We start from the raw sequence: 15,781 nt of genomic DNA on the forward strand, positions 1-15,781 counted from the left end.
CTCCTTTCTGATATGGCTTACTACAATAAATTAACCAGACTAATTCAGTTTGATAACATCAAGTGGTTTCTGCTTTATTCCCATTCTTGTCTCAAGGTCTCTTCAATAAGATACAGATCACAAAATGAAAGGACAGGCTCAAAATCATGGTTGAAAATACTGTGACACATATGTATTGATATTACAAAGAATAAACTCATGAAAATAGGTCTGCTAGTGTAAGCTGACATTGCTCTTTCAAGTAGATACCCACAGTCTATGGCCATACCACCCTGAATGGGTCCAATCTCGTCAAGGAGATATCCATCACTCTATCAGGAGACTGAATCAAGACTTCCCGTGTTGAATTTTAGACCTGAAGCAGATAACTTTGTGAAAGCATACTGACAACCCAACATAGGGCAAGACATTCACTATAACAAACTGAAGACATGGATAAAGAACAATCTAATCATGACTATTTCATTTTGAAATTTTATTGGTTTTGTTTTAATTTTCTACTTTCTGGTGGACATGCAAACAAGGCTTTCTTTCTCTGTCTCTCTCTCTGTCTCTCTCTCTCTCTCTCTCTGTTTCTTTTTTTTCTTTTGCAGACATCTTGCTCAGTATTACCAGGCTATAGTGGCACAAGCTTCTTGCCCCTCTATAATTCAGCTGTGTCACATTGGAAGTAGCAGAGCTTAGCTGAGTTCACTCCAAGTCAAGGTCAACTGACTCCGACTAAATTCTTCCCCTTTGAATTAATCATTTGTTCTCTTCAGCAAAGATATGTTTGTGCCCTCATTCCATAGTCCCGCCTGCTTGATACTTGTTACCAGCAGGTGTCCCAAGGCCTGCCCAATTTCCCCCCTTCCCACACTTGTTATGAATAAACACTGGATGTCCTGGGAGTTTGTCTTTGCTGCCCAGAACAGCTTAGGCCAGCCCAAGACTCAGTTTCTCTCAAGTCTCTATCTTTGTGTTTCTTTTAATTTCCACTTTCCTATCCCGCGGATGTTGTACTGGCTTGCAGGAGGCCAGGACCACTGCAGGAGTCTCTGGCAACTCCCATTACCCTTTCCTTTTTTTCTTTCTTTCTTTCTTTCTTTCTTTCTTTCTTTCTTTCTTTCTTTCTTTCTTTCAGGGTCTAGCTACATAGTTCAGGCAGTATGAAAAGGAGAGAGAATTTGCCTACACTTATAGGTGAAATTCAGTGAAGATGAGTTTTTTATTTTGTAAATAAGTTATAAAAAAGATCTCTGAAGTAGTACTACTGAAAGTGAAACTAGATTCCCTACATAATCTCTAGAACATAATTTAGTAGCTTTACCAGTTGTTTAGCATAATCTGATCTCTAAATTTGCTGATTATACAAGGAACATGTGTGTTATCTGACCCTTCTTATTGTACCTACAAAAATTAATAAAGCTAAATAACACAAAATTAACATAAGACCAGCCTCTAGGTAATAGGAGTTATGATCACAAGATAGGACTGTTATTCAAAGATTAGAGATAAAGTAAAAGGTTGACAACTTAACATTGTAATATCATAGCAGAGCCTTCTTCAGTCCATCTACAGGCTGATTCTCAGGGAAATATACCTTTGTTTGAATTACTCTTTACTGCTGATTAGTACTTTTGTGTGAATTGCATGGCTCAGATCATGTAAGGTTAGATGTTAACTTGCAGAAAACTGATAAAAAAGTTACTTTGTCCAATAAAGATGCTTTTTTGTGGAAGAAAACATAACTGCCAAGGTTACAGTTTTACTGTCACTTAGTAAATTGACTAAGTTTGTATCTAATTTGGTAATCTACTTTCAGTTTTAGTTTCACTGACTACATGCAGGTTGGTCCTCACGTCTCTTTTGATTTTGTCATCCTGCTTCCTTCTTTCCTTCTCTATCCTTCTATATCCTTTACACACACACACACACACACACACACACACACAAACACACACTCACGTGTTCTAGTATAACATATTTCTGAAACATAATCACCATTGCCCGTGGTTCCCCTTAGGAGCAACCTCCCCTTTGCACAAATGGTAATGTCTCATGAAGTATCTATTATCTGAATTCCTCAAGGGGAATCATTCACACTCTCCTCAAAATTACACTGTACATAATACGTAATTTATATTTTACTGCACCTATTATTAGCTTATCTTCTTCCAGAATTCCTCATCTTCATTCTCAGACTGAGTTAGAAGTTGTTCTTCTGTGCTCCTGAAGCAATCTGAAATTAACTGTAGTTTGGCACTTACCACACTGTATTCTAGTTGTTTCCTATGCTAATCTGAACTCTATTAGGGATGGAGGTGTGCTTATTCACCATTATATTCCATCTGCCTAGTACCCAGTAGGTACTCAATAAATATTTGCTGAATGGCAACAAAGGATCAAGAATAAGTATGTTTCCTAGTCTGACTCAGCTGTAAGAGTGTGAGGTCAAAATGCCCTGGAAAATGCTACCTATGGAGGACCCAGGCATGGCTCAGAGTCACCGCTCCATCCTGCACTCTGTTCGGTGTGACCAACCAGCGCAAGCTGAGGATCCAGGCAGCATGAAGCCCCCCAACCCCTGTCTGTTCCAGGCTCTGCCCATGGCATGGTGAGGACCCAGGCACGGCTTGGAGACCCTGCTCCGTTCTGCACTCTGCTTAGCCGCAGGCACCTGCAGGGCCCAGTCCCGCTCCGCCCCCCCCACACCAGTCATCCATGTCCCCCCCACCCCTACTCCACCTCTGGCCTCCTGGCTCTTCTGCTACCTGGTTCCACACTACAGAGGCACAGGGGATTATAAAGGCCCTTGTCCTGAGCGCCACAAGATAGAGCAGAAGTTAACAACAGAAAGAGGGCCTCAGACTCCTCGATGAAAACTGAAGCTCAGCAGAAAAGTAAAGAGAATCTCTACAATAAAGGCGCACCAGACCACTGTACTTGGTAAGTTGGAGGGATCATCACCTCCCATCGAAACCTGCAGTATCTTCAGGGGAAGGGCAACTGGAACCTGCAGCAGAACTTTGCAGAGTTCAACCCTGCAGGAGGACAGGGAGCTCAACTTGGAACTAGCAGCCAGAAATCTGCCTGAATCTCACAGGTCTGCTACTGGCTTGCTAAGACTCATTGACTTGTATATGCATACGGCTGCCTATGTTGCCTACTGTGACAGCAGAGACATACCCTGAAGGAGGCCCTTCATTTTGATTTTTTGTTATTTGCAAAAAAGAAAAAAAAATTTTCTCTTATTTTTAATTCTTAACTTTTACTTTTTCCTACTTTTTTCAAATTTCTACTTTTCTCTTTTTTTCTTTCTTTTATCTTTTCTTTCTTTCCCACCCTGCATCCTTCTCTCATTCTCTCACTGTCCCACATTGCTCTTCATCTCCCTATTTGTTCCTTTCTGGACTAAATTCAGATTTCTCCTTTATTTTTTTTCTCTTTTTCCTTCTCTTGATTATCATTAGTTTTAAAGGAAAGTAAATACAGTATCTAGCCTCCCTATTGCTGTTAGGTGGTTCTGTTCATGCCTTTGTTCTTTCATTCTCTCTTTTCCTCTTGCCTTTAACAATTTCTTAGAGTTTGTGTAATCTTCCTGTGTCTTCTGGCCTCACTGCTAATCTTTCCTGATCTTTCTACCTGTCCCTCCCTCCCCAACTCCTTCTAATTCCCCATCTTGAAGGGTAAAGTTGCTATATTGAAGGGTTTATTCACTATAAACATATGTTGGGTTGGTCCTCAGTTTTGATTTAATTTGCACATTAAAGATGATAGATTAATAACTACCACAAATTGTCATTTTCTAAGCTGTGCTTGATGCTATGGTGTTGCTGATTGTATCAATTGGGCTAAGATGTTGTGATTGATCTAATCAGTTGTCCTTCCTGGTATAATAAAAATGAAATAGCCTCAGAGTCATTAGAGTCTCAAAACCTAAACACCAGCTGTAGCTGGAAGACACCTCTGAAAAGCAATCATTCCACAAGGGTTTTAAACACAAGGAACAAAGATACCTACATTAAGCAATTTTGAAATATCAACCTGGGAATTAAACCAAGGACAGTACCAAAAACAAAAATGAGAAGACATTTAAGCAAGTCACAAACTCAGGGTTCCACCTCACAAAAGGCAAATTCTGGGGGAAATGAGGTGGAAAAATCTGATAATCAACCACCTGGACACCCTGAACTGATAACACAGGAAGGAACAAAGCAGATGAATGAGGCTCTAGAAAAATTCAAAGCAGAAATAATCTCCCAGATAACTACAGAGATGGTGAGCAGAGTGAAAGACATGATTAGAGTCTGTAGAACAGAAACAGATAAGAAAATAGATGAGATCAGAAACATGCTGAAAGCCATAAATGCCCAGCATAAGAAATGGAAACCATGATCGCCCAACATAAGAAAGACATGGAATCCATGAAACAGATTCAAACAGATATTCAGGAGATTAAAAACTCTACTGAAAGCATGCAGAGCATATTAAGAGAATCTGAAGACAGAATATCAGATATAGAAGACAGGACTGTGGATAAGGGCCATGAAAATAGAGATTTCTCAAAGATAGTAAGGACCACAAGAAATCAATCCAGCAGCTGCTAGATGATGCAAAGAAGAATAACATAAGACTGATAGTCTAGGAAAAATCAGGAGAAAGTACAAATGACATAAAAAACTGTTCACAGAAGTAATAGTAGAAAACTTCCCAGTCAGAGGTGGAGAATTGGACATACAGATAAGTGAGTCATACAGAATTCTAACTAGCCATGATCAAAAAAATCTACACATAGACATATAATAGTCAAGATCCTAGAAACCCAACAGAAGAACAAAATTCTACAGGCAGTTAGAGAAAAGAAACAAATCACCTACAAAGGAAAGCCCATCAGAATCATAGCAGACTTCTCAATGCAAACCCTCAAATCAAGGAGAGCCTGGAGTGAAGTATTTCAAGCCCCAAAAAGAAATAACTTCCAACCTAGACTGTTGTATCCTGCAAAATTATCTTTCAAAATCGATGGCGAAATTAGATACTTCCAAGACAAAGAACACCTGAGAAATTTCATGAACACCAAACCAGCACGCCAAACAATTTTAAGCAATATCCTAGAAAAAGACAATGAATGTCACAACTCCATGAGGCCCAACAGAGGGAAGCCACCAGGCAAGGTAAGACATTAAAGGGAAAGGGGGGAAAAATAAGAAATAAAAGAGCCAACAACAGTAAAACATCATGACTAGGATGAGTCAGTATCTATCAATTATAACTATCAATGTTAATGGCCTCAATTCACCAATCAAAAGAAGTAGACTGACAGAATGGATTAAGAAGCAAAATCCAGCAATATGCTGTATACAAGAAATACACCTAACTCAAAAAGAAATTCATAGACTGAAAGTAAAAGGATAGAAAATGGCTCTCCATGCAACAGGAACTCAGAAAAAAGCAGAGGTAGCAATCTTATTTGCAGACAAAGTAGATTTCAAACCAAAAGTAATTAAGAGAGACAAAGAGGGTCACCACATCCTTGTGAAGGGAACAATCCAAGAGGAAGACATGACAATCCTAAATATATATGCACCAAAAATGAATGCCCCCAACTATACAAAATGGACATGAAAAACCAAATAAGCACTAATACAATTGTAGTGGGGGACCTCAATACCCCTATCACAAATAGACAGATCATCTAGACAAAAAATTAACAACAAAATTCAAGAACTGAACCAAGCTATTGAACAAATGGACTTAATAAATGTTTACAGAGTGTTCCACCCCACAAAATCAGAATACACATTCTTTTCAGCTGCACACAGGTCATTCTCCAAAATAGGCCACATGCTAGCTCACAGGACATGTCTAAGTCAATGTAAAAGAACTGAAATTACCCCCCATATATTATCAGACCATAGTGCAATAAAATTGGAGATAAATAACATGAGAAACTGCAAAATTCCCACAAACACCTGGAAATTGAATAACACCCTCCTGAACAACCAATGGGTCACAGAGGAAATTAAAGAAGAAATTAGATAGTTTCTACAAGTAAATGATAATGCCAGTACAACATACAGGAATCTATGGGACACAGTGAAAGCAGTTCTACATGGAAAATTCATAGCAGTGAATGCCCATATTAGGAAAACAGAGAGAACTCAGTTAAATAACCTAAGGCAGAACCTCAAGCTCCTAGAAAAAGAAGAGCATAACAAACCCAAAGCTCAAAAAAAAACCCAAAGCTCATACAAGAGAGAAAATTATAAAGATCAGAGCAGAAATCAATGCAATGGAGACTAAGAGAACAATACAAAAATTAATGAATCAAAGAGTTGGTTTTTTGAAAGAATAAATAAAATCGATAAACCTTTAGCCAATCTTATCCAAAAAAGGAAAGATAAGGCTCAAATCCATGCAATTAAGAAGGAAAAAGGGGAAGTCACAACAGACCCAGCAGAAATCCAGAGGATCATCAATACCTACTTTGAGAACCTGTACTCTAATAAAATAGAAAACACAGAAGAAATGGACAGATTCCTAGATACATATGAATTGCCAAAGTTAAATGAAGAAGATATAGAAATTCTAAACACCCCAATTACAATGAGTGAAATTGAAAACATAATAAAATATTTACCAACAAAGAAAAGCCCACATCCTGATGGCTTCACTGCTGAATTCTACAAGACATTTAAAGAAGAACTAATGCCATTACTCTTTCAACTCATCAAAGAAATTGAAAGGGAAGCAAGGCTTCCAAACTCATTCCTGGAAGCGAGTGTTACTTTGATTCCAAAACCAGGGAAAGACCCAACCCAAAAAGAGAACTACAGGCCAATCTCCCTAATGAACATAGATGCAAAAATCCTCAACGAGATACTGGCAAACAGAATACAGAGGGTCATCAAGAAGATCGTACACCCTGACCAAGTCAGATATATCCCAGGGATGCAAGGATGGTTCAACATCCATAAATCAATAAATGTAATACACTATATTAACAGAGTCAAGGACAAAAATCATATGATCATCTCAATAGATGCAGAAGAGGCATTCGACAAAATCCAACACCCATTCATGATTAAAAAGCTACAGAAAATTGGAATAGATGGTCTTTATCTCAACCTGATTAAGGCTATTTATGAAAAACCAACAGCCAACATCATACTAAATGGTCAAAAACCGCAAACCTTCATGCTAAAATCAGGAACAAGACAAGGATGCCCACTATCACCACTCCTGTTCAATATAATTCTGGAAACATTAGCCACAGCAATTAGATAAGAGAAAGAAATAAAAGGAATAAAGATTGGAAAGGAAGAAGTGAAACTGTCATTATTTGCTGATGATATGATACTTTACATAGAAGACCCAAAAAACTCTACCAAAAGACTTCTAGACTTAATTGACAGATTCAGTAGAGTAGCTGGATACAAGATCAACACTCAAAACACAATAGCCTTCTTTTACACAAATAGCAGACTCACTGAGAGAGAAATTAGGGAAACAATTCCTTTTACAATAGCATCCAAAAAAATGAAATATCTAGGAATCAATCTAACAAAGAAAGCAAAAGACCTCTACATTGAAAATTACAGCACTCTGAAAAAGGAGATCAAGAAAGATATAAGAAAATGGAAAGACATCCCTTGTTCCTGGGTAGGAAGAACCAATGTAGTGAAAATGGCCATACTTCCAAAACTACTATATAGATTTAATGCAATGTCGATTGAAATTCCAACAATATACTTCACAAAACTAGAGAAAACAATCCAAAAATTCATTTGGAAGCAGGAGAAACCTAGAATAGCAAAACCAATTCTAGGCAACAGAGACGTGGCTGGGGGTAGCACAATCCCCAACTTGAAACTATACTAGAAAGCTACTGTGATAAAAACAGCATGGTACTGGCAAAGAAATAGACCTGAGGATCAGTGGAATAGATTAGAAGATGCAGAAACAACTCCAGACATACTCAGCCACCTCATCTTTGACAAAGGAGCCAACCATCATCATTGGAGGAAAGATAGCCTATTTAATAAATGGTGTTGGAAAAATTGGATTTCAACCTGTCAAAGATTAAAACTAGACCCATACCTATCACCTTGCACTAAACTAAGATCAAAGTGGATTAAAGATCCAAATATTAAAACAGAAACACTAAACTTGCTGGAAGATAAGTTAGGTAGAACTCTTGAAGACATTGGCATAGGAAAAGACTTTATGAATAAATCCTCAGTAGTATGGGTGCTAGCACAAAGAATCAACAACTGGGATCTCATCTTATTAAAAAGCTTCTGCACTGCAAGATAAACCACCAACAGAGCTAACAGACAACCTACATTGTGGGAAAAAATTTTTAGCAGCCGTACCTCAGACAAAGGACTACTATGGAGAATATATAAAAAACTGAAAAAAATCAGACCCCACCCAATTCAAAGACCTGATTCAAAAATGGGCACCTGAAATGAACAGACATTTCTCAGACAAAGAAGTAAAAGCAGCAAATAAATATATGAAAAAATGTTCAACATCACTGGTCATTCGAGAGATGCAGATGAAAACAACACTGAGATTCCACCTCACCCCAGAAAGAATGCCTGCTATCAAGAAATCAACCAGTAACAAATGCTGGTGGGGATGTGGAGAGAATGGACTCCTTCTCCATTGTTGGTGGGAGTGCAGGCTGGTGCAACCACTGTGGAAATCAGTATGGAGATACCTCAAAGAACTAGGACTAGAGGTCCCATTTGACCCAGCTATTCCCCTGCTAGGTATCTTCCCCAAAGAATTAAAAGAATCATATCACAGCGATATATGTGCACCCATGTTTATAGCAACACAGTTTGTAATAGTCAAAGCTTGGAAACAGCCCACGTGCCCATCAACTGGAAACTGGATAAAGAAGATGTGTTTTTTTAATAAAATGGAGTACTACTCAGCCATAAAGAATGAGAAATTAGAGACATTTATAGCTAAATGGATGCATATCGAGGCCATACTCTTTTAAGTGAAATAAATAGGACACATATGTGTAAATACCAAATAGTTTCTCTAGTGTGAGAAACTGAAAGTGTAAATAAGGATTAAAATGTTTAAAATACATAATTGATAATTTGATATAGGAAAAGGTCCAAAGGTGTAGGGGTGTTGGGAGGGGAAGGGGAAAGGGAAGAAGGGAAAGGAAAAATTATGAGAAAAGAAAAAAAATGGAAACGAAATCCATGTAAATAGGGAAGGTTGGAGGGGGTGAAAGGCACACAGGTAATGGGAAAAAATAAGAACTAAGATACATCATGTACAGGTACAAACACCCAATGATAAATGTAAACATATTGTATACCTAAAATGTACCAATAAAAGAATTTAAAAAAAAAAAGAAAATGCTACCTACATGGTAGAGATATATCAAAGGTTACCAAATGCTTAGGTAAAAAGGAATGATATCACAATAGTAAGTTTACAAGTTTATGTTCAAACTTTCTGGTGAATGTAGAAAGCAACAATAACTGATTGCTTTACCAGAAAAGCCCTAGTGCCAATGCTATGGTCCTGCTGCCTAACTAGGAACAAATGGACTCCACACTGTCTATCTTTACCTCTGGCCTTTATCTCCAGGAGCAGCACATGAACCCATACAGAAGAGAAATTCAATCAAGCTTGGGAAACTGGGGAATGTGTCTTACCTCTGGCCGTACGAACCATTCACCAGCATTCAGAGTTGACAAAGTAGTCCAATTGAAGGAGGAAGGGTGACTATAAGCAGCCTCTGGCATGACCTCTCTGATATTGGTTGTTCTTCTCAAGTCATAGTCATGCATGAGATAAGGCACATTATCAAAACTGCAGGCAGAGGAAGGGAGGGTAAGGAATGAATAAGCTGAACTTAGTTATTTTGGCAGGCAGAATCCCCAGAAAGCCCTTCAAGATCATAGGTCTTACTAAGGCTCTTTATTTCCTCTCATATCTCAGCAACCAATTTTGATGTGGATATTTTTCTATCCCAGGGACCAATCTTTAATATAATAATCATATTACTGATGGTAAAGAATAACTTCCCTATTCAGAGGCCCTGTGGCATGAGGAAAGCGCCAGGTAGAATAGTGGCTTGAAAATAAGGTGAATGGGGTGGGGCCAAGGCAGGACCTGAGGTCCAGAGGACCAGGCTTCCATACAATCTTTCTTGTGTTTTTCTGACCCCTTTCCCAGGTATTTATCTGCCCTGAGCATTTCCAGTCCTAGACCCTCCCTATGTGATAATATTATTAGACAAGTTCCTGGTTCTACCATCTACTCTTTGCTTTGGATAATCTATGATTTTATGAAAGTCTCTTTTCTAATTAAAATACCTATGAAGAAAATATCTAAAATGGCCATAAGGAAGTAAGGATTGAAATTTACTCTCCTGCCACAACCAACCAAATAACTTGACAAAATAAAGGAAATAAGGAATCGATCAGTCCCAAGATAGATAAGTGCAAGAGTACAAGACCCAACTGTATTAAGGATTATTACAAGTAAACTGGTGAATAACTGAAAATATGTTTCAAAAGTAGCTGGGGTGGAGTGTAGGCGTATATAGAAAGGCAGGTAAGCATATAACAGGCTTCTCATACGCAATTAAACAAGGCAAAACTACAGAACATTTTTACATCTTTTTATTAGATGTAACCTGCTTTGGCAGGTTCACACATGCATGTAACATACTTTGATCTTTTTCATTCCCTATCACCCTTCTTGCCCCATGGGGGGACTCAAGGTGTATTATACATTTCGATTATATCCATCTCCCTTATTACCAGGCCTTACACCCCTTTCTCTCCCCCTTATTCCCTTCCTTTTGTCTAATAATAGCCTCCCTTCTACTTTCTTGTCATTTTTTAATATTTTTATATTCCACATATTAGGGAGAATATATGATATATGTCTTTCTGAATCTGGCTTATTTCACTCAACATGATGGTCTCCAGATCCATCCATTTTCAAAAAAATGACAGAAAATTTCATTCTTTTGGCTAAATAATACTCCATTGTATATATCTATGTTTTCTTTATCCATTCATATGTTGATGAGCACCAGACTGGTTCCATATCTAGGCTACTGTGACTTGTGCTGCAAAACAGGTATGCAGCTATCTCTAGAGTATGCTGACTTTTTGCCTTGGATTAATATAGGTGGATCAAATGGTAGCTCTATTTTTAGTTTTTTGAGAAACCTCTATACTGACTTCCATAGTAGCTGTACTAATTACATTCCTACCAGCAGTGCAGAAAGGCTCCTTTATTCCTGTGTCCTCTTGTTATTATTTCCTTTGCTATTTGAGTTCTATTTAAGAAATTGCCAGTACCTATAGCTTTAAGTATTTCCCCTATGTTTTCTTTTAGCAGTTTCAATTTTTCAGGTCATACACATAGGTCTTTGGTCCATTTTGAAATGATTTTTGTACAGGCTGAGAGATAAGGATCTAGTTTCAATATTCTACCAGTAGATATTCAATTTTACCAGCATCACTTATTAAAGATGCTGTCTTTTCTCTGATGTATATTTTTGGTTCCTTTGTCCAGAATCAAATGGCTGTAGCTGTGGGTTTGTTTCTATGTCCTCCATTCTGTTTCATTGATCTATATGTCTATTTTTGTCTACCTATAATGCTCTTTTTGTTACTATGGCTTTGTAGAATAATTTGAAATTGGATATTGTTATTATGATACCTCCAGCCTTTCTCTCTTTTTGCTTATGATTGCTGTGGCTATTCTGTGTATTTCATGTTTCCACATGAATTTAGGATTTTGTTTTCTAGTGGAACTACATAGTTTACATGCTGAAAGAAAAGAACAACTTAGAATTATATACCGAGCAAAAATATTCTCTAGAAATAAAGAGAAATCAAAACAATTTCATATAAACAAAAGGCAGGATAATTACTTCCTCACTATAAGAAAAATTAAAAGAAATTATTAGGCAAAAAGAGAAAAGATATCAAGTGGAAACTTGGATCTATACCAAAAAATTAAGAATGTCAAAACTGAAAATTTATGAGTAAATGTTACAAAGTTTTAAAATATTTTAATCTTTAAAAAATAAAATTCTTTACTTAAACCAAAAATAAGTAACAATGTATGGTGAGCATGACAGCATCAGGTTAGATGATGGGAAAGGTGAAATGATAATATACTGCTAAGAAAATTGTATTTTATTTTAAAATGTATAGTCTTAAAAGAAGAGATGAGTTAATGATAGTATTATAAATTCTACTACAATCACTAGAAAAAGAAAGGTATAGCCAATAACCCAACACTGTGATCAAAATCTTAAAATTTTCTCCATTAGTCTAAAAGGAAGCAGGAAAAGAGAAAACCATAACAAAATGGTATTCACTCAACTCAGGTATAAAATTGAAGGAGTGGTAGAAAAAGTCAATAATCAAGATAAATGTTCTTTTAATGTAGTATTTTAAAATAAAAATCAATGTAAAATTCCATGATAAGTACAACTTATAAATTTAAATATAGACAGGATTAGTATTACTGATTTCCCTTTTTATTTCAGGCTATAATATGTCTTGGCATGGCACATCTTCATTGAATTTTTGACTTTTTTATCATAGATGTTAAATGACAGGCAATACTTAGAGGAATTACTGATCACACACACACACTTAGTAGGTGTAACATTATTAATGTCCCTTAAAATTTTAAAAAGACACTGAGTTAGTGGAGGGAATGGATGGCATGCCAACTTAGATTTCATGGGCTCCCAGTGACTGCAAGCAAGATTTCTCCTTTTAGTCCATGCAACGAGGTCAACATTGCTTCAGGGTCTGAGGCTTGCAGAAGCAAACCCCAGAAAATCCAACTGTGTTCTCCAGGGTGTATATGACTGGCTGGACGACCATGCTAAAACTTTTACTAGAGGAATGGAGATAACGGTCTTTCCATGGACTCTTATCAAGGTCTCCCACTGGCTTTCTCTCAGAGGCATTACAGCTTATTGACATTAAACATTTGTTTCTGAGGGGCCAGGGATTTAGCTCAGTGGTTTTGCTGCCTGCTGCGCAAGCACAAGGATCCAAGTTCAATCCCCAGTACCAAAAAAAAAGAAAACATTTGTTTCTGAGGAATAGACATGCCACCTGCTTTTTAAATGTTTCTCAAAAGTATGTTCAAATGAAAATTTCATGTAACCATATACATTAGTTTCCTTCTGCATGCATGGTGTATTATTCAGCTTTCCCATCACTGGACCATAATATTCAATATCCACAACTTAAAGGAGAATAGGTTTACTTTGATTAATGGTTTTGGAGGATTCAGTGCATGGTTAGCAAGCTTCAAAGTGGAAGGACATGGCAAGGGCAGGAAGGGAGGATGAAATGGTGGTTATTGGTTGGAAGGAGAGTCCTCTTCCATAAGAACATCAGGAATCTGACTCTTTGGTGTCTTTTCTCTCCTTGGGAGAGTCTGTAGCCCACTAGGACCTGCTCCTGGCTCACTAGTCTCAACCTTTTCAGAACTAAAAACTGGTCTAAGGTTGTCTGTTTCTGTCTTTTCTTTAACACTGTTCTATAGTATGATATGACATTGTCATTAAGCAAGTGAATGAAACAATTAGCTTTTTCTCTGTCTGGGTGGGTCTTCTCTACAAATGTGTGTAGTTCTGTCCATTTTTTCAGGATTTCCTTTATTTCAGAACTTTGCTCCACTGATTGTTGATACTCTCCCTCCTCTTCAGAAAGCTCCTCAGCTGCCATTCTCTGTTGCTCAGTCAGAAGTTGCTGAAGTGCCTCTCTAGACAATTCCTCTGAGTGTTCCTCCACCAGTTCTTCAACATCACCACTGTCTACCTGTGAGTCTATGGACTCTGCTATAGTGACACTGTCATCAACCACAGGGTCAACTGAAGGCTCAAGCTCCTCTACACAGCCTTCAAAGTCTCTCTCCTATATAATTTTAGGCCACACTTTCTTCCAGACAGATCCCAGTGTTCTTAGAGAGGCACTGGCCCAGGATTTCTCAATTAAACCCATACAGGAAAAAGTGTTGTAATGTTCCTTCCAGAACTCTTCAAGTGTTAAATCTGTATCTGAGACTATCTAGAAGCACATCAGGAACAGTTCCTTGGTGTATAGCTTCTTAAAGTTAGCTATAACCTGCTGGTCCATAGGCTGCAGTAGAGGAGTTGTATTAGGTGGAGGGAACTCGACTGAGAGCTATGGAAATTTTTCAGCCAATTCTTCCAAAGAAGGAGCAGGAACATTTTCCATGATGAGGAGAGCCTTGAGTGGTAAACCTTTGTCAACTAGATGTTTAACAGGAGGATAGAAAGACTCCCTGATCCACTCAAGAAAAAGTACACTTGTTACCCAGGCTTTTGCTTTGGATCACCACATGACCCCTAGCCTATTCTTCATGACTTTATATTTTCTGAACACTCTAGGGGTCTCAGAGTGATGAACCAAGAGAGGTTTTATCTTGAGGTCACCACTCACATTGGCACATAGCAATAAGGTTAGCCTATCCTTCATAGTTTTGAGGCCTGGCATTTACTTCTCTTCCTGGGTTATGTATGTTCTCCTGGGCATTTTCTTCCAGAAAAGCCCAGTTTTCATCACAGTTGAAAACTTGATGAGAGCAAAAGCCATTTCTCTATGTCATCATTTCAAAGTGGTTTATGTAATTTTCAGTAGCCCTTTTATCAGCACTGGCTGCTTCACCATCCCTAGTTATGCTATGAAACCCAGTTATCACTTTAAAGTGGTGAAACAACCCCTTACTGGCACAAAATGTTTCACCATTATCACTCATGAATGGATTATCCTTTATGAGATCTGCGTTTATAGCTCTAGCTTTTTCACAAATTATAGACTCAGGCTTATAATAGCCTGCCATCTGCCTTTCATTTATCCACACCAGTAATAGCCTTTCTACCTCATCTAACACTTTTGATCATGACTTACTAATTTGATAACACTTTTAGCAACACTAGCTGCCTTCTACAAAGCTTTTCTCTGTAAGACTGTCGAGATAGTGGATTTTGACATGCTGGACATATTACCAAGATTGGTCACACAAATGCCACTCTCATAGCTCTCCACAATTTCCTTCTACTTTTCTATTGTGATTGTTTTCTTTACCTTCTCTTCCTTTCTTAGCTTCTTTTATAGCTTTTTGTGGGCCATTTTGATAGCAGTAATCATAACCATTATATAAAGCACTGACCAAAATCACATCCACAAATACACACATCTGGGCTCAGACTGAAGCTTACATATGCTCACATATGCTTTTCTAGCATCGCAAGTCTTTGTTTACAACCTCACACGTGGCTGACATTTGGGTCATAACTCAAGACTTTGGTCATAAGTTAACACTAAAATTCTGGCTGTAACCCAGGTTGTTTGTTTGTGATGCTGGTCGTAACTCAAGGCTCCACTGTGTTACATTCCTTCTGTAGCTAAGGAAGCTATATAAGCTTCAATTACTTGGATGTTTCCATGAATCTTATATTTTTCTGGGACTCCCAAATGTGAAAATGTAATTAAAATTTTTTACTTCTGTTAATCTTGTATTTAGTTTGTAGACCACCCAAAGAACTGAGAAGGATAAAGGCAAAAAATAATTCTTCCTCTTCTATGGCAGTATAGCAATTCTTTTATACCACTGTATAGGAATGTGGGATAAAAGAAGGTAACAATAAAAGAATAAGCTGGAGCAAGATATGGGATCTGGGGAAATTTTAAAATGTCAGGATGTATCATTCCTTAGTTAGTGTGTGTGTGTGTGTGTGTGTGTGTGT

The 15,781-nt window shown here is 37.7% G+C and overlaps 1 protein-coding gene across 10 annotated transcripts in view; it reads right to left on the reverse strand.

Annotated features, from left to right (window-relative positions):
• Window positions 1–15,781, reverse strand: part of Gdpd4 (glycerophosphodiester phosphodiesterase domain containing 4) — a 106,713-nt gene that overhangs the window by 27,929 nt on the left and 63,003 nt on the right. For all 10 annotated transcript variants that reach the window (XM_087212006.1, XM_021248265.2, XM_021248267.2 and 7 more), the window contains one exon: window positions 9,672–9,828. In XM_087212006.1, coding sequence (XP_087068132.1) covers window positions 9,672–9,828 — 157 coding nt within the window. The remainder of the gene's footprint in view (window positions 1–9,671; window positions 9,829–15,781) is intronic.

This window comes from Heterocephalus glaber, unplaced genomic scaffold (assembly GCF_053883595.1).
Source record: "Heterocephalus glaber isolate CG9 unplaced genomic scaffold, H.glaber_assembly_v1.0 deba00001428, whole genome shotgun sequence".
In the NCBI taxonomy this organism is placed as follows: Eukaryota; Metazoa; Chordata; class Mammalia; order Rodentia; family Bathyergidae; genus Heterocephalus; species Heterocephalus glaber.